This window comes from Daucus carota, chromosome 6 (assembly GCF_001625215.2).
Source record: "Daucus carota subsp. sativus chromosome 6, DH1 v3.0, whole genome shotgun sequence".
In the NCBI taxonomy this organism is placed as follows: domain Eukaryota; kingdom Viridiplantae; phylum Streptophyta; class Magnoliopsida; order Apiales; family Apiaceae; genus Daucus; species Daucus carota.
Window position 1 is genome coordinate 31,489,481 of NC_030386.2, and position 27,311 is coordinate 31,516,791.

Consider the following 27,311-nt stretch of genomic DNA (forward strand, 5'->3'; position numbering starts at 1 on the left):
CCAATACCATTTTTAAAAGTAAGCACATCATCTTATACTCTGTAAATGTGATTTATTAGCTGTAAGATTCTCTACTGTAGTTATTAGTGATTAATAATGGAGTATTTACAGAAAGTGCTCACCTGCTTCTTTTAGCTATTGCTGTAACAGGAGGATAGTGTAATCAGTGCTTTAATAACTTGTCTTGCTTTACTCGGCCAAGATCTTTATTTTCAGTGATTATGATAGTTTAAAGTTAAACACGAAGGATTGTAACATCATTAATATAACCTTCTGAGATCACTAACCACCCAAAGCAGCTGGCATATGCTTTGTCTAGATTCGCAGTTTGATGAATTACTTCTTACACATTGGAATGTTGTCCGTTTATTAATATAATACTTGATTCACATAGACTAGCTTGTGAGATACTACTCCGTCACTTTTTAGTTGTCACATCTGGTTTGTACCGGTCAAATTAATCAAAGTTTGACCGAAATCTATTACTATTTTAGCAAGTGAAAAAATAAAAAAAATATGTCATCGGAAATAACTTTTAATCTACTTTAAAATGCAATTTTCAGTTTTTTAAAATCTTGAAATAGTGATTTATAATCTTTGGTAAAAAATTAGTCAATTTGACCAACAAAAATAGAAATGTGAGAACTAAAAAGGGACGGATAAAGTATAATATAATATCATATTGATAAAATATTAACTTTTTTAAATTATTAAAAAAGATGATGAAATCTATCCACTTAGATGAACCTACATGCTATTTGAATTTTAGATGCATTTTTCCTTTTATAAAATCCAAATTTCGATCGACCAGGGAAATAAAATTGATCTAACATTTTAAAACTGCACAGCCAAATAATTAAGAAGGGCCTAATCCATGGACCTTAGATAATCTTCTGCCTTCTTCGGCTTGGCAGAATATGGTCCTTCCACTTAATTAATAAAATTAATATAGTGTGGTTAAAATAGTTAGACGTTAATATTTAATATATAAAATGAGCATATATAATAAAATAAACTAATGATTGTAGTTAAATTTTTATAGTTTAGTAACCATTAAAAATTATAAACGATTACCTCCTAGTAACGTCGTTATAAAATATAGTTTTATAATTTATTTTTAATTTTTTTCCCATACAATATTGAAATATTAAAATACGTGTCTCTCTCCCGTCTCCCAATGTATAATGTATAGTACTGGGACGGACTAAGCACCTACAACTGCAAGGCTCCAGCCTACAAGTATACACGTAGATATTACACATAGACACATGCATAGATGCAGTTGTCAACGTTGTCAGTTGAGAAGCTCTTGTACAGAGTAGATTCATTTAAGCAATACTCAGCAGTATAGAGTATACGGGACACCAACAGTACGAGTAACATATATTTCATCACCATATTCAACCACCAGGGATAGTGTGTGCCGTAACTATCTTTAAGCTGCATGGTTTGGTAGGTGACTAGGTGATGTCAATTTCTTAGCTGTCTGTGTGTCTCTCAGATTTGAAAACTTCGTGAAAAATGGTCCTCCTCGCAAACACACAAACAGTACTGGCTATTTCCGGGGTGGGTCCGTCAGATCATCCAGTTGAATTTCAAATAAAAATAAAATAAAAATATTTATTTTAATCTTTGACGGAATTTATAAAGGCAACAGTATGCATGTTCGGACTCCTAATTAAGAGAAAGTGGATCATTCTGTCCTTTTCCCATGATTTTGTAAAGAAGCACAGCATTAGTCTTCTTCAAATTGACCAACAAAATACTATTAAGAGCATATCCAAAAATGATGGAACAAAAGCGGGTGCGGAGTTGGGATTTTAATGTATAAAAGAATAGCGGGATAAAAATAGGGCGAAGAAAAGTGGAAATATGGCCGGACCATGATAAGTTTTGAATACTACAATACTAATGTTTGGAAATCATTGACTATTATAAAAGATTGTGTTAAATACTATGAGGCGTTTTGATTTTAAGTTGAGAAATGTCAATAAATACTTAAGTCAGCTCAAAATGTGAAGTTAGCTTGAGATACTTTTTCAATAAATTAAATTTTTTATAAAAATTACTCATAAATCATAAGACATAAATTATTTATAAATCATTATTATTTTTTATTTATAACTGCAATAATTAATAAATCATTAAATAGTCAAAATTAAGTCAATCTCATTTCGGAAAAGTGAAAAAGCAATTGATGTGCCGGACCAAACGGGACTCGCGCTACCTAACAGTGACATAACCTTTTTTTTTAGGGTGTAAACAGTGACACAACTTATTATTAATTTTTCGACACAACAGTAGGGGAACATATAAAGGGAAACAGAAGGTACAAGATGAACTATCCACTATTTATGATCAAATACAGAGAAGCTCAGTGAATCACCTATCTGTCTTTCAAATTTGAGAGAAATGTATTTATTAAATAAAAAGTTTACATTACTTTCGGGCCATTTGTAGTTTTAATTTATAATTTACCATAATCTAATATCATTAATAAATTAATTACATCATATTAGAATTTATATTTTCTGGACATATATTGGCCCCTATTGCCCTCTATAATATATTCTTTTAACTTTTCCTACTCATGATATCTGACATTTTTCCTGCAGTAACCATGCATAGCTCCAAAGTACTGCTGCAGATCAACATGAAAGATAAATTTGAGGAAAACCACAATCCTCAATTATAATTAATCAGTCAGAGATGTAATTCCTCTTCCTCCTACATTATTATAATATACAATATTGCTTATTGAATGTACGGTTGCAATTAATTAGTATAGTTTAGTTTATAAGTTGTTGATTGAGCAAAGAAAGATTTTTGCATAGGCTTATTGCATGATTATGCAATCATTTCAAAATTTGAAATAACTACGGTGATTGGTGAACATATACATTAGATGGGTTGTTAAAATGTAGAAAAAGTTTGGAGAATCACCTGGAAGGAAAGAATAAAATGCAGCCAATGAAATCCTGAATTGCCATGTCTTCCCACAGTTTTCTTGAACTTCCACATCATGCAGAGGGAGGGCGAGAGGGAGGGAGGGAGAGAGGGGGGAGAGGGGAGAGGAAGAGAGGGGGGAGGGAGAGAGAGAGGGAGGGGGAGAGAGAGAGAGAATTAGCCAATTAGGAAGTTCAAGAAAGCTGTGGAAAGGCAGGGCAGGACTTTTAGATCAGCTACGTACAGCTTCCCAGAACATATTTTATCTGTTGAGATCTCACCAGCAAATGGAAGATTTGTATGTTGCTGAGAAGAGAGAGGGAAAAAGATGGAGTGCAATGAATTGAAGGATGAGAAGATAGCATAGCATAGCATGCCCATACATATATTTGATATGGACCACTGTCCACAGTACCACACTATACACTACAGATCATCAACTACAACTACATACCATGAGGCTTTAAAGATGAGTAAGTCATTGAGGGGAAATAAAGAGATGATGGTTGAGGTAGGGTTCACGGAACATTTTATCCACATATTACCTGCCTTTTCTTGTGAGTGCGCCAGTGAGTATGTAGCCATCACTGCCACTATGTCCAACCGCTGCAAAATTTTATTAATAACAAATCAATTTTGCTAATAATTACTCACTCAGTCTCCCTCAATTATAAATGCTGGAGACGGGATGCTGCATGTGTTTTACTCTTATTTATTTTTTAAATTATATTTACTAATATATATATATATAATTATAAATCGTAAAAATTTATTATTCTTACTATATATTTTTAACGACCCGCACGTTTATTTACAATTTTTTGAGGCACTGAGCATTCTTTTAAATTCTCTGTCTGGTTGTATACTTTTCCTCCCAACTCTGCTGCAAGATCAGTGTGTGTAAATAGGTTTCGACTTTCGACCGATATTATTACGGAGTGATTAACATTAATAAAATCGCAGAGGGACGGCTGAGCTGCAAAAAGACACGTCTACGTCAAGCTTTAAAGTTTAAACAATCAGGGTTGAGAAATTCATCTTAACTAGCTTCTTAACCCGTGCAAAGCACGGGTTGCTTTAAATTATATTTTTAATGTATGTTATATCTTTTTTCCAAACCAGACATACTCAGTATATCCCGTTAGAGTCTGAAGAAGGTAAGATGTACGCAGCCATGCCTCTACCCTTAAAGTAGAGAGGCTGTTTCCGTAAAGACCCCCTGCTTAGTGCACGATACATAAAATAGTGTGTGATATAATATTAATATAATACCTTAGCCCATGGTCTTCTTCACATGGGACTCACCTAAACAATTCTCGTTTATCGATGATGAGTGACAATAATCTGAAACAGAGATTTCAAACTGGACAAGAACTGCCATTATTTTCACACTTTTTTGAATTAACTTGATTCCTTCTTATGTAATCCATCCGGTTCTGCTTCATCTACGCTACCAAAGCAACAACAGTCAATACATTAACCGTCACCAATCCAACCCGGTGGAGCCTTGTTCTAAATCTTGCCTTCTCCCACCCCCATGTAATACTTTTGCGGACTATAGTGATACGAATCCAGAACATCCCACTGGAAGAATACGGGTACCGCGCCAAAAGCATTTAGAAACGGTGTGAAATCTTGCCAAAGCCTTCGACGAACTAACATCCGTGATGATCCATTGGTATTAAAAAATAATTTAAATTTTACATTTATTTATATTTTAAGTCATATTATCTTGATATCTAAATGTACACATATCCTCAAATATTTATTAAAATATAAATGTAAAAAATATACACTATTTAAATTTTTATTATATAATTAAATTGTCACTCACCTAAACTTATTGAGAATTCAATATAAAAAAGAAGATTCTTACCGAATCGGAGTCTTTATCGTATAGTTATATATTATATTTATAAATGTTCTATTATATATATATATATATATATATATATATATATATATATATATATATATATATATATCTAATTTTATTAAATCATAATAATTAAATATTCTAAAAATCGGTCGATTAACCGAATAACCAATAATCAGTCGGATTTCTTAATCCGATTTGGCAAACTTTGCTTAAGTCGATGGTTAATTGGTCAAAACTGGATTAGTCAGTCAAAAATCAGGTAGAATATTAAAATTTACAAAATTTGCGGGGAAAGTTTAAAATTTTAAAAATGAGTAGATATATATTATATATATAATATTAAATTAATAAAACTATTTAAAATTTATATTTATTTGTATTTTAAGTCATATTATCTTGGTGTGTAAATGTACATATATCCTCACTATTATGATATTTATTAAAATATAAATAAAAAATTATACACTATTTAAAATTTTATTATATAATTAAATTATCACTTACCTAAAATTTGAATGTTTGATATAAAAAATGAAATTCTTGTCGAATCAGAGTCTTGCCGTATAGTTATAGATTATATTTATAATTATTCTAATATATATATATATATATATATATATATATATATATAATTTTATTAAATCATAATAATTAAATATTCTAAAAATCGGCTAATTAACCGAATAATCGATAAATAGACGGATTTTTATTACGATTTGGTAAAATTCGGTTAAATTGATGACTAAAATTACAGATTTTCTGATTTATGCTTTTTACAACATTGGATATTTATTTATTTATTATTAAATCGTGATTATAAATATAATATACATATATATATATATATATTGAAGTTTTAATTATAAGATAATTAATGTATATTAATGATTAGACATTAATGGCTAATTAATACGTTAGGATTAAAGTCAATAATGACCTTTTATATAGTATATAAATATGTGTATGGGCAAAGGGCAAATTTGGTATTTTGAATTAAATTACTCAGCCTTGCTCTATTAGATATATAATAGATTGAGTATTACTCCCTCCATCCCAAATTAGATGATCTAGTTGATTTTGGGCAAGTAACTTAAAATGCATTGACCGTCTATTTCCGAAATTTAGTTTTTTAAATTTTTTTTTTGAGCGAAAATTTCATATTTAAATTTTTATTTATAAAAATAAAATTTTAAAAATAAGTAATGTAGTTATGCGGTCAATAGATTTTAAAGTGCGTGCCCGAAATCAACGAGCTCATCTAATTTGGGAGGGAGGGAGTAATTTCTTGTTTGTTTGATTATTCATGCATACACGAACGTTACGGAGGAGTGAAACTTTTAAGAACATTAGTGCTTGCTAGAGCCTATAAGTACAAAAGAATCAATATATATATATATAAAGGAGGATGCGGACGTCTCTAGAATTGTTCGATTCAGTCTTCTGATTTTTCTTAAATTTCGGAGAGAAAATATAGTTACAATTCAAAAAATCAAGTTTAAGAATTCTAAAGGTAATACAATTCTTTTCTTATTGAATTCTAAAGATGATACAATTCTTTTTTTATTTAATATTTCTTATTGAATTCCAAAAATAAAAACTCTCATCAAATCTTTAAAATCTTTAGAAGTCGGGTAAGGAAAACTTCGAACCCAAATTCTGTTAACATATAATATGTCTATATTTACTCTCGGCAACAATCAGCATTTTATCAGACCATTGTGTAACCATCCTTCGGATAGGTTATTAGGAAATAGGAATAATCATAATATTTTGATATTCATCAAATAAATAGAATAATCTAATACTATAATCACAATTGTGATATATATATATATATATATATATATATATATATATATATATATATATATATATATATATATATATATATATATATATATATATATATATAAAGGAGAATTGAAGGCGTCACTAGAATTGTTCGATTCAGTCTTTTAATTTTTCTTAAATTTCGGATAAAAAATATAATTATAATTCAAAAAATTAGATTCAAAAATTTTAAAAGTATTGTATAAATAAAAATAAAATTATAATCTAAAAACCAGGTTCAAGTATTGTATAGATAAAAGAATTGCAAAGATAGTTCAATTCTTTTACTTATTTAGGAATCATAAAAGAGTAGGATTCTATTTATTCAAAATAACAATTATTGAACAAATATAATTAAAAAAATGCAATTCTTATTTTCAAAAGTTATAAAATTAATAATCTTATTTTATTAAATTTTTTCAAATTATATATCCAAAAAATAAAAACCAGCCTCTTCCAGAATCTCAAATTATCTAAACAGATTCGTAGCTTTAAACTCACTGATACTCTCAAGGTTTTGATAATGACACTAACAGCAATCTAATAACATGAAACTGATGCGGACTAACAGTAATTCAGGATGTTAGCATGATTATAATTGTCAGCAAGCTTACAGGGATGTTTACAAGCTATCAGCAGGCTTACAGCGTGAACATAGAAACAATCGGATAAAGATCAAAGTCTATTTTCATGGAGATTTAATAGGAAACGAATTTGTAAGGATTCTAATATTTGTATATATCTTATATAAATATTAGAGCTCGATTTTATAAAGAGTTTTCATTCAAAAACGTTTTCCTAACTAATAGGAGACTTTATCTAAAAGAAATCTTATCTTTTAACAAACTCCTATTTAGTTTCAAACTGATTTTATTTAAATACTAACTGAGATGATTTCAAACGTGAATTATCTTTTACTCAGTAAAATTATGTCATCCAAACGTTCATCGTTCAAATCAAATTTAAACGTGAGGTTGTTACCAAGATCGTTGGAAATTTGTTGGATTATGACCGTTAGTGTGATGTATATATACTTGTATATATATATATATATATATAAAGGAGAATGCAGGCGTTTATAGAATTACTCGATTCAGTCTTCTGATTATTCTTAAATTTCGGAGTGAAAATATAGATATAATTTAAAAAATCATGTTCAAAAATTCTAAAGGTCATACGATTCTTTTCTTATTGATGTTGAATATATTCTAAATGTAACTCTACAATCTAGAAGAAGGGTTCTTAATTTTTTTATTTAGGGATTCTAAAGGTAATATAATTCTTATTTTTTTATACATTAATATACAAATTATTAAAGAAGTACAATTCTCATATTTCAAAAATTATAAATTTATAGTTTTATTTTATTAAAGGTAATATGATAATCATAAAAGAGATATAATTCCAAGTAGTTAAGAAATAAGAATCTTATAAAAAAAATTCTAAATAGTTAAGAAATAGGAGTTTTAAAAAAATATAATAACTACAATATATAAAATTCTAAGTAGTTAAGAAAAATACCGTAGCTATAATATATTTTTTATAATTTTATCTTAAGGTAAATGATTCTTGATTAGTATTGTGCTTGAGGGGAGGGCGGCCCAAATTAATTTTTATCTAACTAATAATAAATTTTCTATTAGCATTGTGTTTGATGAGAAAACTGCTAAAACAATTTTTTTATCTAAGTTATAATATATTTTTTTTATTAAAAAGGGACATCGGCTTAAAATAATTTTCATCCAATTATAATCTTTCACTTTATCGTAATTATAATAATTTTTTATTAGTGTTGTGTGTTCATGGTGGGGCGACTCAAACTAATATCTATATTATAATGTTTTGTTATTTGTATTGTGTTTGACAAGAGAGCGACTCAAACTAATTTTTATCAATATTATTATATTTAATTTTATCATAATTATTGATTAATATTGTCTTCGATGGAAGGGCGGTTCAAACAATTTTTTTTATTAGTATTGATGTGTTTGACAGGAGGCCACTTAAATAAATTTTTATATTAATTATAATATTTTTTTATTAGTGATATGTTCTATGGGAAGATGACTAAAAATAATTTTTATGCAACTGTAGTAGTGATCTGTATTAAAATTTATAAAAAAATCCATAACGCCGCCGCGAAGCGCGGCTTTATTCACTAGTATACTTATAAACGAATAATGGTAGATAGGTGTGATTTGTGAGGAAGCGAGTGCAGATTTGAAGGAAGACATGACAGCATGAGCCGGGTGAGTGCGTGCCACAAAGTGCACGTGTGTTGGGGTTAACATTACAGGTTTACAGGTACGACAAGAATGGACAAACCAAAAAAATTGAATTTATATAATAAGATAAAGTGTAAAGCAATCATTTTCGAAAATAAACGATACTAACAAGTAACAAATAGTACTATTATACTACTATATATCTTCAAACCATACTGATAAGTCTCTTCTCAGAATTTTATGGGTAAATTAGTTATTATATAAAGATCCCTAGTTCGTGGTTCTGTTGTAGATAGCGTCAGTCGACACTCGACACTGACACTCTGTTATCATTCATAAAGAGAAGAAAGAAGAAAGATTTTGCATGTACACTTAAATCTTAATTACAGAATTTTTTAAAAATTTCAATTATTAATTATTAATTATATTCCTAATTTTATAATACCTCCCCGAAAACTTATCCTAATCCCATTCTGTAACACCTTCAGTAGGGCTGGCAATTTCGGGTTTCGGGTCGGGTTCGGGTCGGGTTGACAGTCGCGGGTTAAAAAATTTACCCGACCCGAACCCGACCCGAAATTTTAATGGGTCAGAATATATTCAAAAGATTAAAAAATTAAGTTTGATTAACAACTGCTCGTCTGATGATACAGAAGTAAGACACAAGCCTAGCTAGACGCGATCTAATTAGTTTTACTTGAGTAATGAATATAATCCATGTATCATTCACATAACCTAGTCTATCTGAACAGTGTAATTTCAGATATGTATCATCTGTGTATTTATACTAAATTTTAAGTTTTTCAGCATGCTTAAGCAGTGCAGGCTTTACTTAATACTCATTCTCCGTTACTTTTTCTGAGATGATCTAATCGTGTAAAACTAATAATATATTTATCTACCATCGTTGAATCTGGATTAAATATGAAACTTGTAGAATTGGAACTATGTATCACATACACACCAAAGTAAACTGTAGTAAAATAATCAGGTTTTATTTATTTTTGATAGCTAGGGAGGTTCTCCAGATAACTAAAATTATATGCGGTCTAGAATGAATATATTTGGTCAAAGTAAACGCATTTATTAAATAATTAACTTGACAATATGCAATCCTATATTTAGAGTTCAAAGTGTATCCAGAAAGGGGGCCTGCAGAGATTTAGAAAGAAAGAAAGAAAACAAAATTAATCAACTTAGAATTGCTCTTTAATTAGTAGTAAATGATCGAGGTTAATTTAGTTTCAGAAAGCTCATCACACAGCTTAAATCAGCAAAGAGAACTTCAGTGCCACGAATCAGAGTTAAAAATCGATAATATAAAAGATTAAGTTAAGATTATGGGGAATAATTGATTTTCTTCATGTCCACGTACGTTTAGTCTCCTTGATTGAACTCAATACAATTCCAGAATGTGTTGCCCCAAATCTTTTAGATTGCTCCCCACGTTACCTGCATCGATATATGTTTGGATAACTACGTTTCTCTCGGAGTCTATGCAATTTATATTTAGCAATAAAAAAATAGCGGCGACACGTTTACGAAATATAGGACGTCCAGAAATGTGATAGTTTAACTTCTTACTTATCGCTGAACTCCTTAGTTTTTTATCTGATCTAGAGCCTTTTGTCTGAACTTTAGGTTTAGCTGAAAAATGTTGTTTGTTAACGTTGGCTTAAAAGCTCAAAATCAGAAGTTAATTTGAGATATTTTTTTAATGATTAATTTTTTTTAACTTTTTCTTGATAAAAATTGCTACTAAGTCACAAATTACTCATAAATCACTTTTATTATTATTATTATATCTTTAATAACTCATAAATCATTAATAAATCAAAATTACCCAAACAAATATTTTAAACTCTCGAACTTATCAGATAAGTCACGTTAAGTCATAAACCCGGCCAAACAAGCCCATGACCCAAGGACTTGGAGTGCATCTTTTGTTGTTAGCATAATTACTTTTCTGCCCAACAAGAAGCAGGCAGATCTGTATCCTAAGAGTTATATAATCAATGAGATATAACCAGTGTTACAGAAATCGGGAATCGGACCTAATCGGTTGAGTTACCGATTCAAGGATTAATCGAAAATCGGGATTAATCAGAAGGATTAATAGGAGTTAAAATCGGTTTATTTTAATATTAAAATATTATTTAATATTTAGTTATTATTATATTAGCTATTTAGTAACTAATAAATTTACTATATTCATAAACTCTATAATTATTCATATTTAAAGTAATATAGTATTTTAATTTTAATAATTTATCACATATACTTCAATTATGAAATATATATAAGGATTAATCGGATTTCAAAAATCGGATCGGTGGCTGACCTTGCAGGGGATTAATCGGGGATTTATCGGTTAAATCGGGGATTTTTAGAACACTGGATATAACAGGTAATTTTATAGTTAATAAATTATATATAGATTTCAGATATTGTTTGATTAAATTTAAAAATTATGATTGGTATTCCAAAACCTCCAACGAACTACATAAATATACTTCATAGGCAAATAATTATTATTATTAGACAAAATTTTCACTGAAGTTTTCTTATATTATGCAATCATGAAAAAAAAACAAAATATATATTATTAAAATGCGTACATGATTTACATTGGAATGTATATTATATCAGGCATTTGGAATTATATAAAGTTAATTCGGAAATCACAAATAAATTAAAACCTATATATTTTTTTAAAAGCTATATATTTATAAATTGTGTTTATTAGAAACAATATGCGATATGCAATTCTTCTTAAATTTATAATAACTCAAAAAGTATTTTACTATTTTAAAATAAAAATAATACATATACACACACATCATATAATAACTTCGGTTCACGATACTTGAATTCATAAAAATTCGTTATTCAATTATATCTTAAACCTATCTGCTGTCCAATATATAGTTGGGTATAGATTATTTGAAACATCGTGTTTGTTTTATACTCCCTCGTCCTAATTTACAAGTCCGTTTGAAAATTTTATGCTATCTTAAAAAAATGTTAGTTGAGTAGTTAATTTTATAGTATGTTATTGATAGTTGTACTAAAGTGTTTGATAATTAATCCCTCCATCTCATATTATGCGTGCTCTTTTGATTATTAATGCGTGCTCTTATGATTATTAGATGGTCAATTTGACCAAACTTTGATTATTAATTAAAGAATATTTATTAATTACTTTAAAAATCTGAAAAATTAATTTTGAAGGAAATTAGATATATTTTCTAATAAAGTAAGTTTTTTAGAACGATAACGCCTATATTCAAAAGGAATCAGTTTACCCCACTGTATAAAAGAAAATATAGGAACTCTGTGTGGGGATGACTACACCATGAACCAAATTAGCTTTAATTTCGCAATTGATTATATTTAGAAGGTTTTGTTGGGAGAGTATTCTCACACCCCCAATGTCTCATCCCCTCCCGTGGAGGGCATTGAACTTATGCGATCACTCTGCAACTCTAATATGATCAAGTTTCAGCAGCCTGCTGGGAGACATTGGTGCCCTAACTGTGCTCCCGAGATTTTTAGGGACAGGAGATGAGAAATAATTTATTTTTCTTTAAAAAGAATATATTGTGTGCTTCCGAGTTTGAAGACAAGGGTAAAAACATCTTCTCTTCTGCTTAGATCTTTCCAATTTGGAGAGAGTTTTGTCAAAATCTATTCTAACTTCTCTTCCATCTTTTCTTTTCTCTCCTCAAAGAACTCTGGAGCCCGGATTTTCTTCAGCAATCTCCTCTTCTCTCCCATTGTGGATTCGGATTGGCGAACACCAGCTGATTACAGCTTACAATATTAGAGCATCTCCAACGGTGTTGGCTATAATCGTTGGCTAAATTGGACCTGTAAGACGTTATGTAAAATTTGTTGAACCTGTAAGACATTTCTCTTCAATGGTATTGGCTATATTGGTTGGCTATAATTTAAAAATAGCATGTTATTAATATTTTAAATTGTTAAAATAGAATATATCAGTTGAATATGGTAATAAATGATGTGCAATCTTCCTACAGATTTCTTACAGACCTGTAAAGGTTCGACAAATTTAGCCATCCATAGGAGGTTGGCTAAATTTATAGACAACAGGTCACTGTGGTTGGAGTGTGAATTTTTGAAGTGGTTGGCTAAATTTTTTATTTTTGGCATGACAACTCATCTTTTAGCTAAAGGGTCTTCATGGTTGGAGATGCTCTTACACTTAAATCAGTAAGGTCAACAATAGCGTATTAGCATCTAATTGAAGAGGTGAAAAATACTTCGACGACACTCTTGTGATGTGTATTGTAAGAAGGGTGATGGGGAGTATCATAGGATAGTTCGGAGTGGTTCAGCATTGCAAGAGGATGAGTTAGGCATAGTACCCGTTTCACTTGGGAAATACTGTCCAACTTTATAAAGTTTACTAGTAATATGGATTTGGTTTGGTTTTGGTTGATTAATATGGATTTGGTTTGGTTTTCGATCCAAAACCAAATATTAACCATATTATAAAAAATATGGATCTAACTTGGTTTGGTTTTATATGGATGTGGATGGAAATATGGATCATCCATATTTGTGTTAAAATTTTAAAAGTATATGTGGTTACCTTTTTAATTAGAGTTTTATCTGTATCAAAAACTTACTGTTAAAAAAAATTTTAACTCATAAATAATTTATAATATTATAAAATATTAAAATCTTACAGAGGTTAAGGATCTGTAGCTCATATTAAATTTTATTAAGAAACTAAATTCATATGAAGCTTGAATATTGAAAAGCAAAAAGTGACAATTAAAGGCAAACAAAAACCCGTGTATAATATAATAAAATAAAACAACGACGGCGAAATCTTGAGCGTGGTAGTATGTGCAGTATAATGAGATACAGAGGGAGAAATCTGGTTACAAAAATGGTTATCACATGTTTCAGTCCATATTTAGAAGAAAAAAGGTGATTCAAATCCTAACCAAAACCATTTTGAAAGTGTGATTTTTTGATGAACTATATTTGAAAATGTGGCTTGGTTTGGTCTGGTTTTGCAGTTTTAAATCCATTTTGCCAGGTCTAAAGTTTACTGTAGTATCTTTATCTCTGTATACCTAATGCCTGGACAGTACAAATTATAGTCTTTGTGCAGCTAAAAGGGATAACAAAAACGTAAAGCATGAAGGGTGTAAGAGGGTGCAGTGTTGGCTGTATAAAAACTGAGATGACCAAGGTGCACAGGTTCTGCTTCTCGTGTTTCAACTGACCAATATTAGTTCTGGTAAGGCCAACACAAGCTTAAACAAAAAATATATAAAAATAAAAAATAAAACAAGATTTAGAAACTTAAAACAGGTGAATATATATGAGTCTAATGTACAACAATACTATAATTTGGTAGTCAAACTCCAAATGTAACAGCAACAATCATTTAAAATTATTCTGAACTTAAAACAACATTTAATTTTTGAAAGTTATTTAAAAACCAGAAATAGAAAGAAAAAATAAGGGAACATTCATGCAGACAGGGAACCATAACCGGGTGACCTCGGAGTTTCAAACCACATGTCACGGCAACTGGATACTGGATATAGAACATCTTAACTATTAAGTTACATACTAAAAGACATCAGGATGAAAATGCCCCGGGAGGGAGTTGCTTTGCTGAGCCTGCTTGAGGTGCAATGTCAGAGCATAGTTGTTAACCTGGTGTAATCAAACATATAAAATAAAAAGTTTGATCAGACTCGAAGTGTATTTCTAATCATTCAGAACATTAAACATGAAACAGACCTTGGTCAAAAACAAAAAACATGAAATAGACCATCCTACTGCATAGATAAACTAATATATGAACATGTCACTGAAGGGGATGCCTTGTCCCTGACACTCTGTCTTAATAGATTTTTTTAAAATTTTTATTGAACAGCCTTTGGAGATCCATTACCAGGAAACACATTTACACAAGTGCCTCCATCAAGTTCGGAAAATCCCAACTTAATACCTCTAATAGTATCTTAAACATTTTGCTCCAAATTATTCCTTTGATGTTGAGGGAAGGTGTGCCCTGCTGCTTTCTCCTATAAGTTTCATTGCACCCAACTACCCAAGTAACTATTTATCAAAAAAAACAAAAAACTACCCAACTGGTTATTACTTGCTTGTACTTTTGTTCAAAATTATATATGGTGAAAACCATAAAGACGCTGGAACGACCTAGCTCCCCCCACGCTAACGTCAAGTAGGCATGTCATCAAAACCTGTGTCACTCACACTTTACCACTCAGGTGGCGAAATGCGATTTTCCGAAAATTTGGAAAATGGGGACTATCATGTTCTTAGAGAAGTACGGGACCACAGTATAATTTGTACATAAACAAGTAAACTGAAATTTCCTATAAAAATCAATAACACTCAAATTATACGTGATTTTGTGATGGACATTAAAGAATAGGTGACTTTGCCTCTCTTTTTCCCCCCCTCTTTCTTCCTCCACATCTTTTACCATCACCAGTCCATCTCATATGTGGTCTTTCAGTAATTCGTAGTGTCTATCATTCATTAATATCTATATATTGCATGCTTAAACATACATAATAATTTGATAGTGGGCTGGCTGGCCTTGAGGGTTTATTTGGCTTGCTGGCCTTATGAGTGACCTCAAGTACGAGAGTGATATTATTCTGTAAATGTAGGGGATTGGGCTCAATTATCACAAATATGTCCTGCAGTTTTTTATTAAAAAATATTTATGACTTTACAAGTCCCTAAGGTCAAACTCAGGGTCATACTTCTCTTCTATATCAGTATATTGATACATAAGATAAACAGATTATTTGCAACTTAAGAGTCAACAAACATCATACTGATATAATAACAAACTGCCTTTTCTTGTTCATCCTAAAATTCAGCACTAAATTTGTAAAACAATCAGAATGCCTCACGCATATGAGGCACCAGGGCAAAAAAGCAAATGGCATTACAGAATGGACCCCATGACAAACTTTTCCAAGCATATAAAGAGAACAAAATCATTATAAGTAAGCAGAATATAAACAATATAAAAATAAGCAGATTGACCTCAAGTGTTCTCAGCTGCTCCTGGTACTGGGACGCCAGCTGCTTTAAGTTATGCAACTCCTGACTCTTACCCTCAAACTCTTTCTGACGCTCATGTTGAATTGAGACCGCCCTCTTCAATATAACGTTTTCCTGAATCAGGGCTTGGAGTTGTTCCTTCAGCAGATTGTTTTCCTGAATACGTAAAACCAAATGTAAGGATACAGACAAAAGATCATAAACAGAAGGCACTTGAAAACCAAAAAAATGAAATTAAAAGATGTTATATGCTAATAATTATTAAAAGAGAAAATATAAAGGAACAGCGAATATAATTATTTAAATGCAATAAAATAAATAAGCCATATTAAGCAGTTATTAACTGACTACAATCTGAATTAAAAGGACTTGGCAATTAAGCTTCTAAAAAAATAACCATCAACCTGTTGCAGGCCCTTAGCTGTCTCCGCAGTTGCACGAGCACGTATAGATTTCTCTAGGAACTCAAGAGCCCTTGAAGCACGATTTCTTGCATCATTCATGTCAGAGGCACTCCCCATCTCTCTAACAAAAAGTTCCACCCACTCTGCACCGTCCATGGGAGCACTTTGGGTGTTTGATGGATTCTGAGACGATGCATCCTCACCATTTGAAGTTATTGCAACTACAAAATGAACACAGGCTTTTCATATGAAGACTTGAAAAGTAAAGATTTATCCAACATTCACGTACGCACATAGCTATTCCAAACATATTTGAATTGTAAGAGTTGAATTCAGCGAGAACTACGTCATATGAGAACTTGAGGACTTTGATTTTACACCATTAAATAATAGAAATCCAGGTAAGGTCAGTTACAATAAAGTACCAAAATAATGTTTTCAATCCAGACAGTAGCAATAAATGTTTGGTGTACACATACTGCCACAAAAATGCACATCAGATGCAAGTATATGCCAGCGTATTCAGAGGTAAGATGAATTTATATGAGACTAGTATAATTCAGAGTATTAAACATTTAAGACCGAGAACCATCAACTGGTTCTATTTTAGGACAAAAGATGTTGACAGATACCTATGTCAAATTATCAGAAACAATATTGGTAACTATCATTATTACTCCCAATCACATATACCGGTTTGCAACACATTACAAATAATAGAGAACTAGTGCTCAAAGGTTATAAAACCTAGATACATCTGTATAATATCATCATAAAATAAGCCTTCTTCAGAGCATTGTATATAAATATAGGAGGGGGGGTTCAGGAATGTATTAGCAAGTTATCGAGATAAAATTCAACATGTGTAACTTAAATTAAGGAACGATTGAGATATAACTGATACATTCAACAAGGTTTTAAGTTGCACCTGGAATTTGTGCTTGGACATTTGCGTCCTGTACAGGGTCAAATTTTCCAATTGCTGATTCCAAATGTAGCTCAGTCAAACTTTTGATAGCTGCATCCAAATCATCACCACAACTTTCAAGTGCTTTCTCCAGAAGCTACAGTATATCAAATGTCAAGGTTAGTAGGAAACTGTGATGAAGCAGATATGAAACAGGTGGCAAGAGCACGAACCAGAAAGAGATAGCAACGAAGATGTACCAATACAGAAACCAACCCCAAGACAACGATAATTAGTAAGCATTTGTTCAACACATCATAATGTTAACGTGTGTCTCGACTCACAACTATAGGACCACAAAAACATATTTAACTAGAAATAAACAACTGCTCTTCCAGTTTGCATATAACTATATCTTCTTTAACTAGAAAAGACAGTCATTGATTCATTTCTGCTCCCTTTAATCTTATATCGTCTACACTCTATAGCAATAACAATAAAAACATCATACTCAATATAGACCTCTAACAACACTGAGCTTTGATACCTGATACCATGTTAAGTAACTGGTTCTTTTACAACCTTAAAATGTTAAGAGAAAGGCTTACCGTGAACCCATGATCATATATATCATATTCTTACAAAGTTAATGATATTATTAACCAATACCAAACTTCATATAGATGTTCCATCATCAACCCAATCAACAGTCTTATACTCAGATGGAACTGATAAGAAATATATAAGACTACTAATACTCTAGTGTGCAAGAGTCTTGCACTCTTATCTCAACCAATCAGTGTGTAATTCGCTTCGTATTGAAAGCACTTCATTTATCATTCTAATTAATGGCTAAACACATTTTCCACATTAGTGTATTATTCTGATCAGTTAATGTGAAGTGATGCTTCCATTCAATTATATTTTTCTCAAGATATTTAACAATTGCCTCCAGATGTCATATAACTCATCGAGTATAATCACCAAAAAATTTTACCTGGAAAAGAACATTTTAGAGGAAACTAGTATTAAAATACAGATCACGCCTACACACAGAACAAATATTGTTTCCAATGTTGCACTCTGACAAGCTTCAAATTCAATCATTTCAAAATATCATAATGACACAAAGAATTAATGTATTAACTAATTACATTGCAACAATCAAGCAAAAATATATATAACTGATATGATACTAGAAAAACCTGTTTATCCATATTCGGAAACTAGATAGCCAGATGATCCAAATGCACTAAAAACAGCGACAACAAAAAACGTATTGCGGCGCGGAGGATGGACTTGAATAGGAGAATTCAAGAAAAATAGATCTTCTAGGAAACCGGCGGTGATGACAACGGCGTAGCTTTGAAAAATGGGGATCTTCTCCCACAAATCTATCTCCTCTACCTACTGAGATAAATTCGCCATCTCTCACTCTTTCTTAATCATACAACACTCTGGATTCAACAATTTTTTTATATGTATGTATCTGATTCGATACAAGATGTGTGTGTATTGGGCGTTTATGAATTATGAAGATTTGTGGATATTGAAGAAACTAGGGTTTATGTTAGCAAAATTGATTGGGAACAAATGTGGCCGTCATATTTATATACGTATATCCGTGTACCTTTAAATTCTACTATCCCAAAATTTTATTTATTACAACCAGCTATTAATTTCTTGCACCAATAATAATTTCTCCCGTACTGAGGATTACATCCATAAAAAGAGGATAAAAAACCCAAAAAAATTAACCCAATGGACTAATAGGCGTAAAAAATTAAGCTAGTTATACATAAAATTAAAAACTGTCGATACAACTAGACCCCACATATTGACATTATATGTAATAAAAGCATATACTAACAAATTGAAAAATTCCTTTTCATTTCACTTCCGTTCCTATCATTTTGTTTGTCATACTTGCACCCAGCAATTAATAGAAGTAATAGCAAACATCACGCATCATCCATATATGCGAGCTAAAAGGTGATTCCTGTCACAAATAGTCAATAATAGTAGGAGTACAAACAAGTGGTTTAAGCTTTTAATATTTTATAAACTCAAAAACATTTGACCTATATTAAACTCGTAACAATCAAACATATAGGAATACTAATACTCCGGTAGGCAGGAGTCTTAAACTAGTATTTTAACAACCACATGCTTTTCGGTTCGTATTGCAAGCACTTCCCCAGCATTCCAAATCAAATTCATGGCTAAACAAATTGTTCAAAACAGCATTTCCCTAATGTAAGTTGTTTATTGTGCAGCTCAAGTTCGTTTACAATTTTTTTAGGGACTTAAAGCAATTAATAATAGTCTCCAAATCACCAAATGTCACATTACTCAACAGAACTTTAAACCTCAAAAACAAGGCTTAGATGGACACACTGCACAAACATTGTCTCCAATTTCACATTCCGATACAATTCAAATCCAAACATATCAAGATGTCATACCAACATAAAAAAAAATCCACAAAAAAGAAATAACATACTACAAATTAAATTAAACTTTAACAATAAAAGTAGAAATATAAAAGTAAATGACACAAAAAAGGCAACCTGTTTATCCATATCAGGAAACAGAGCAGCCAGATGATCCAAATGCGCAGCAGACAACAAGCGAACCGTATTGCTTCGCGGCGGAGAGATTCGAGCAGGGGAATTCGAGGAAAAGCAAGTCCTCTTAGAAGCAGGCGGCGATGACGACGTCGTATCTTCGAAAAAATATGACCTTTTCCCACACACTACGGCAGACATGTTTGAGATTTATCTCTATCTCTTTCCTCCACCTACAGCGATTAATTCGCTCTCTCTCCCCCTCTGTTTTTCATACAGCAACGCAGATTAAACGGCTTTTAATGCGTATGAGTCGATTAGAAACACGATTTGTGTGTTATCGTGTATGAAATAGATGGAAATTTGTGGATAGTGCAGAACCTAGGGTTTATATGTTTAGCTTGATTGTTCTTGAATCGATTTGGTTGACGATTTTTTACCCGTACTATAACGATCAGCTGGCGCCTAGCTGGGCATTTACTTCCATATATACACATGATATACATCCTAATCACAGCATATTTTTTATGTTTTTTCTATAAATGCTAATTTTGTTTAAAATTAATTCTAAAACAATATTTTTATAAGAAATTTACTAATTTAGTGTGGATTTTATTTCCCCTTTTCATTCAAAAATACAATTTGAATTATAATTCACAAAAAAAAGGTAAATTTTTGTAGAGTAAGATTACAAGAAAGAAGTAACATTTAAAATTTTATTAGAAATATAGAATAAACTTATCAAAAGTTGGAGTAGTTAGTTAACTCACAAATGTTTATCATATTTATCGTTTATTTAACATATCAGATGAGTTTTCATTAAAATTGTAAGGTATTTTTTATGTTTTCATTATCATCTTCAATTTCCAAAAGTTATTGAAATATTTTCTTCATGGCTGACGAGAGTACATAACTTTTGACAACATTTAATTATTTATATTTTTGAATAAAAAACATTTATTTATTATAAGTGCGAATATTTGAGATCTTTTTCAAGCATATACTATTTTAGCTGTTAAATAATAAGAAACTTATGTTAAGACACTTGTAGAAGTGTAACAAAACTTATAATGAATTATATTTAGAGTCAAAGATTTGTGACTATTTATTACTTATATGATAAAAAAACATTTTTTTCTTAAAAACTTATATTTTTCTACATTTTCATTCGACGCGTCTCTCGTAACCATAATTTGACAATATAATTATCAACTAAATTTTATCACTGGAAAATTGTAATGGATCGAAAAAGAAAATGGAGAATAACAGCTCACATTGAGAGACATACTTGTGATCAGAGAATAACAATTTACATTGCTTGCGATTGCCGAATAATAATTATGATATGTGCTTACAATTAAGTTTGGCCATGAAGAAACGAATAGTGATACGGAAAAGTTGAAAAAAAGTTGAAGAAGGCGGTGATGCAAATAAACTCAATAATTGTATAAACAAATACACTCCTGAAAATATAACCGCCGTAACACATGCAAGACACAACAAATTAGTTTACATGTTTTAGAATAATAAAAACTTGTTGAATAATATGGGGATCATAATTGGGACTTCAAGAACTCCAACAAAACCATACTTCATAACTTTACTTAGATTTAATATAATAATAATTTAAAATGTCGAAAGTATCACAGAAATGCAATGTCTTGCGAGTTTAAGAAATTTTTACGTAATCGAAATTTTATATTATTTTAACCATTCTTGAAACTCATAGACTTCGACCATTAATTTATCTTCTCTACACGTAATGACAGAAAATAGATGATATTTATTAATAACTCTGATTATTTAATGAATTTTAATAATAATATTTTGACAATCAAATAAGATATATCTGAACTTTCAAAATTTTCAGAATTTTTCGTGTATTTTCATGTTCAGTATCAAAAATTTCAAGTATCATTATCATAGTCTTTTAACAAAATAAAAAAATTGTTAATAATTTTAACAATTAATTTAAAAGAACCTAATTTATTCTATTTTAAGTTATTATCTTTATAAGAAATATAAAAAATACAATAAGAAGAATCAGTGCTAATGTAAATATGTAATTACAATCATTGCCGCAGGAGTATTAACATAGTCACAACTACATGGAATCCAGCCCCTTCGTTTCTCCGAAGTTGTTGCTCTTACTGAGTCCTACTACAGTACTCCACCACTAATCTTTCCCAATCTCTTGCTGTATGTATATTCACTCATATATGTACGTATACATATCAATATTTGTATACACCTACTTACATTTATGCTGCTAAATCAACTTCAAAATTGCTCAAATCACTGCATCTCAGATGGAAGGTATGCAATGAATTTTTTCAGCTTATTTTTCTTCTTTTTTTTGTTATTTTAACTAGATTCGAAAATTATTTGTGCTGTAAATATATATTTAGATCTAACTAGCTGCTCAGATTGATTAATAACAAAATCATGATTTGTATGTCATTAATTGTCTTAGCTGGTATATTAAGTTGTCAGAATAGATTTCTTAAGTGAGATTTGATCCATGTTTTTTTTGTCAGATGCTTATTTGTAATTGTACCGAAATGAAGTAGATATTATTTATAGTAAGAATCGAGAGTAAGGAGAAACAGATGCTCGATCTGGATAAAACGTATGACTCAACTGATAAGCTACTTATGGCTTATTTTTGTGAATGTTTACTAATTTATGAGTTAAAAATATATATATTTGTAATGTCTATATTTGTTTGTAACTTGTAATTTGTACATTTAAACATATAACATAAAACCATCCAAACATAGTGTGAAATTAAATTTAGTTTTATTTGTGAATCACAGTTACGTTTAAGCAGAAAGTAATTTTTATGAAGTAACTACCGTACCTATTTCGATACAATTAAAGTCTAGAGAACCAGTGTCCAGTGACCTCGCTATTTTTGGAAATCACTTCAATGCAGAGGAACTTAGAGAAGCAGAACTGGTATACCCGGAGTACAATCTGCACGTATTTTTGTCAATTAGAGAGTTCTAGGCAGGTTAGCTAGTGGCGGGAAGTAATACGTCAACCAGTTTTGCATACAATTGCAACAAGAAAGTGGCATGATTATGCTAATCTTTCCAAGACATACCCAGATACTTAATCGTCCAACATATTACTGAGAAAGTTCAATTAAAAAAAATCAGTCCCAGACTTAAAGATTGTGCAATCTGAAGAAGCCCGAAATAGGTTTTTGCAGGTTGACGTAAGTATTTAACGCCAATTAAATAAATCTACTTAAATACGAGGTTAATATATTTACTTCACTTCACTTTATTTGTAAGTAACAAATCCTAATATTATACAAGTTGCACCACGGAAGATTCTAATAAAGCATTTGGCACTTATTAGTTTAATACATAACTTAAGTAGATGTGGTATTACCATATTACTTCAATGTTTTAAACTGAAGTGAGCACATCATTGATATAAGCCTTTTCCCTCCAAAGCATTTATGCTTTATGGATGCTAGCCAAAATAAATGTATCATTAGTATCCCAACTTACGATCAGGTGAGCTATTGTATAACATGGTCTCTTAGTTTGCAATATATTTAATACCTCAAAGAAGAAGCTATATTTTCTAATGTCTTCATATATCAGATAAATAAAGGAGAACCCAACGCATTTGCTGTTTGTTCACATCACATTAATGGCATCAGTTTCAAACAATCACACCAAGACTAGCTTTAACACGGTGCATGAGATGGGCATAAACAAGAAGAGTTTGATGTTGTAGCATCACCAGTAGGGAAGGGATGGCAAACACCTTCTTCAAACAACTGCAATAGTCTTCCACCTATTTAAAAAACCCTGTTATACTCGCATATAAGTTGATATTCAGCACAGAATTTAGATCTGTTTGTTACCTTAGCAACTGTATTTGTTAGCCACACAACTCATACACATGAATAGGATTGATTGTGAAGGGCTGTGTTGTAAAAATTTGTTTTAACAACTGTACATCATGGGGATGGTTGTCCTTGTTTGATATTTATGCTATTTCTATCTAAAAGTATGTATTTGCAAGTTACAATTATAGTTGTAACAATAGAATTATCACAATCTTCTGTCTGGAATGTCATATACTCTTCTTTACTTTTTTTTGTCTTAGAGTGCTGACTGTATGTAACATCTTGCTTACTGTTATTGATTGCAATTTCTACCAGGGTTCAGCACATTGTGTGTATGAAAAGGATTAGCGTTTATGGTGGATGAGAAGGTCTCATATTTAATAAGGTTAGTCGAAGTGTCGAACTGAGTGTCCACACTTTTCATAGTTATTACAAAGGGAACAAAAATAAGGAATCAAGAAAGACATTGGTTAAGAACTTGAGACAGTTAAAGGTGATCTTAATATGTGGTCCCCTTTCTTTATTTATGGCCTCCTAATTCTGTTTCCTGGACTAATGTGTGCAAGGGTCTATAGGGTAGAAGACATTTAACTGAAATCATATTAGCAGCCACATTTCTGAACCTTAGTTGATCAATGACAGCTTTGTATACTATAAAACTGGGATTGATAGTATAGATGTATAAAACTCTAAACTACCTTTTTCTTTATCGGGGTCCTTATTTGATTCTGCTTTTGAATGTAATTCCTGTCACACTTTCTATCTTATTTCGATCATCATGATAAATAACTCGTGCCCCTACTCTGACTAAGCCATAGCCCTCTCTGTTGGTTTTGTTTGTTGAAAAGGGTTCCTGCCAAACAATGCCAGCCTTGTTGTGGTGGCTGTAGGGCCTGCCAGCGTGATGATCAGTAACAGTGAAGTGGGTTGGAGCAAAGAAGAACAAGTGCAGCAGAAAATACTGATTATCATGCCTGATGTGCCCCACAACCGCCACCATTAGGCCATTGTTATTGTTTTGCCGAACCTCTTTACACCTGAAAAACCAACGGAGAAAGGCCATGCCTTTTCGAAGTAACTGCATATGCAGCTAGATATTTTTACTTTGTTTCACTGATGAGAATGCTGATTGTCAGCATTTAACTTACGTTGAACTAGAAATGATCAGGCTGCCTGGCTTAGTAATTAGTCAAATAAATTGCACAACTTTTACTTGAATGTTTACTATTTCATATTTCAACTACTACAACTAAATATGTATCTGTGGCCTGGTTGACCTCTTCACTATTCAGTGTGCAAATAAGTGCTAAAGAAATGAAGATGACATCTACCACTGCAATCTTAACCCCACATGTGATATTTTGTAGGCCAGCTTAAGAAGAGAATCAGTACACGGAATTGCCATGTTACTTGTCTTCCTCATCACATTCTCCTTGAAAGCATGGGCACGAGACATCATCACCATATCTCTAGACTAGCTCTACCTAAATTTATTTATGCAGTACTTTTAGTACTTCTCCCAGCTAGTTTTATTGGGATATTTATCAACGGTCAGAAGATCTCCTATCTATTTCGCCCACTTTGGGATAAGCCCCCTCCCTCATTTGAGCACCTGCCTCATTATTATGCAGAAAATGTATCAATGGACAGCCTTTGTCGCCTTCATGGGTGGACCCTTCGTTCTGAACCACGTCGTGTTTTTGATGCCATTATATTCAGCAATGAACTTGATATTCTTGAACTACGGTGGCGTGAACTTCATCCCTATATCACAAAATTTGTTATCCTAGAAGCCAACACCACCTTCACTGGTATCCCTAAGCCCCTATTCTTTGGTGCGAACCGTGATCGATTTTCGTTTGCTGATGATAAAATTGTCTATGGTGTGTATCCTGGACGGACTGCATCTCCTGGATCAAGTGAAAACCCATTTGCAAGGGAGGCGGAACAACGTAGAGCTATGAACGGTTTAATTAGATATGCTGGCATCTCCTATGATGATCTACTCATTATGTCAGATGCTGATGAGATCCCAAGCCCCCACACTGTGAAGCTGCTACAGTGGTGTGAAGGGATACCTGACGTGTTACATCTTGAATTGAGAAATTACTTGTATTCTTTCGAGTTCCCTGTTGATTATAATAGCTGGCGTGCAACTGTCCATGTATATGGACCATGGACGCTATATCAACATGCAAGGCAGACTGATATTATTTTCTCTGATGCTGGCTGGCATTGTAGCTTTTGCTTTAAAAGGTTGGAAGAGTTTGTCTTCAAAATGACTGCTTACAGTCATGCTGACCGGGTAAAAAGGAAAGACTTTCTTGATTATTCTAGAATTCAGAAACTAATCTGTCAAGGAGATGATCTTTTTGATATGCTGCCTGAGGAGTATAGTTTTAAAGAATTGATTAAAAAGATGGGTTCTATTCCTCGTTCTGCTTCAGCAGTACACCTTCCAGCCTATTTGATAGCAAATGCGGAGAAGTTCAAATTTCTTCTACCTGGAGGTTGTGTACGCCCGGCATATTGAATTTTTAAGGATCTCTATAAATACTTAAAGATAGATACTCAAGTATATTTTTTTTTCTTTTACGCAAGTCCATAAGCAAAGACATTCTGGGGTTGCCATTTATTGTGCTCCCTTCCCACTGTATCTGAGCCTCTCAATGAAAATAGATCAGCAATTTTGTAAAGCTTAGTTTGGTAGATAGATATAATGTATTTGTCTCTGTTTGGGTAAAAATGATGATTTTATGCTTGCTCTGTTCCCTGTATGCTATCGGACTTTCTGTTGGATGTCAGTGTTACAAGCTTTGGAATTTTAGGGAACTCATAATCTTCTGCATTTTTTTTGGTGATTCAGTTGATGTTTAGGTTTTTCTTGTCTGTAATTTGTCCTTGCTGCGGTAAATTTATTAAGACAGTGTTAATGTATTGATAATTTTGATTCACTAACAGAACAATCTGAATGATTAACTGGGAGATCAGTTAATGTGTAATAATTTTAGAAGAAGATTAGTTCTTTTTACTTGCAAGTCAAAAATAATACCTATGGGCTGTTGGTGTGTGGCGTCTATAAAAGAGATCACCTCAGTTTGTTTTTTTATTATTGCGGGCTCAGATAACGCTCGATCTATCTGTAATAAAGTTTCTCCGTGCTGAGCTGAGATACTAAACACTTCATTTACTTGCAGAAATCACCTGTAATAACCGAGGCTTACAAGGATGCACATCGCTACATCAGAGTCTCAGAGTAGCGCACTCGTCAAATTCATCCCGTAGTATAAAAAACGTGAATCCGATCAGACTGATTAGTGAAGATATTCATAATTTCCTCCGGTGATAACTGAAAATATTTAAATTCCCCTGCGTTTATTTGACTTGTGAAAAACAATTTCTTGAAGACTAACAAAGCTAGAAAACAAAAAAAATATATTTTCATGAAACTCTGATAAACACATCCAGAGTTTTCAAATTTGACACGTTGCAAATTCCGTTATAAGATTCTGTGGCAGGTTCTTAATTCTTATAACTTCGTAAAGCTTATTTCAGAAAAATTACCCGATCTCATGCTAAGAGAGAGATGCATT

At 31.6% G+C, this 27,311-nt stretch overlaps 2 protein-coding genes across 8 annotated transcripts; one reads left to right on the forward strand and one right to left on the reverse strand.

The window, feature by feature from the left end:
- Positions 1-14,211: 14,211 nt before the first annotated feature.
- On the reverse strand, positions 14,212-20,319 carry LOC108224983 (uncharacterized). 2 transcript variants are annotated; one of them, XM_064080471.1, is made up of 5 exons: positions 19,854-20,319; positions 17,305-17,440; positions 16,377-16,597; positions 15,949-16,128; positions 14,212-14,574 (listed from the first exon to the last, which is right to left on the reverse strand). In XM_064080471.1, exons 1-5 carry the CDS (start codon positions 20,049-20,051, stop codon positions 14,494-14,496), a joined length of 816 nt encoding a protein of 271 aa, XP_063936541.1. In that variant the 5' UTR covers positions 20,052-20,319; the 3' UTR covers positions 14,212-14,493. The 2 variants fall into 2 exon arrangements, with proteins under 2 accessions (XP_063936541.1, XP_017255251.1); XM_017399762.2 differs by having other exon boundaries at positions 14,212-14,580; positions 15,955-16,128; positions 19,854-20,317.
- A 1,616-nt stretch (positions 20,320-21,935) lies between these two features.
- On the forward strand, positions 21,936-26,522 carry LOC108227317 (uncharacterized). Of its 6 annotated transcripts, none has more exons than XR_010284621.1 (3): positions 21,936-22,166; positions 24,034-24,103; positions 24,567-25,079. XR_010284621.1 is itself a non-coding variant. In XM_064079816.1 (3 exons), the coding sequence occupies exon 3, from the start codon at positions 25,160-25,162 to the stop codon at positions 26,249-26,251; it is 1,092 nt and encodes a 363-aa protein (XP_063935886.1). In that variant the 5' UTR covers positions 21,936-22,166; positions 24,034-24,211; positions 25,086-25,159; the 3' UTR covers positions 26,252-26,522. The 6 variants fall into 6 exon arrangements, 4 of the variants coding, with proteins under 4 accessions (XP_063935886.1, XP_017257883.1, XP_017257884.1 ...); XM_064079816.1 differs by lacking the exon at positions 24,567-25,079 and adding an exon at positions 25,086-26,522 and having other exon boundaries at positions 24,034-24,211; XM_017402394.2 differs by lacking the exon at positions 24,567-25,079 and adding an exon at positions 25,086-26,522.
- Positions 26,523-27,311: the final 789 nt, after the last annotated feature.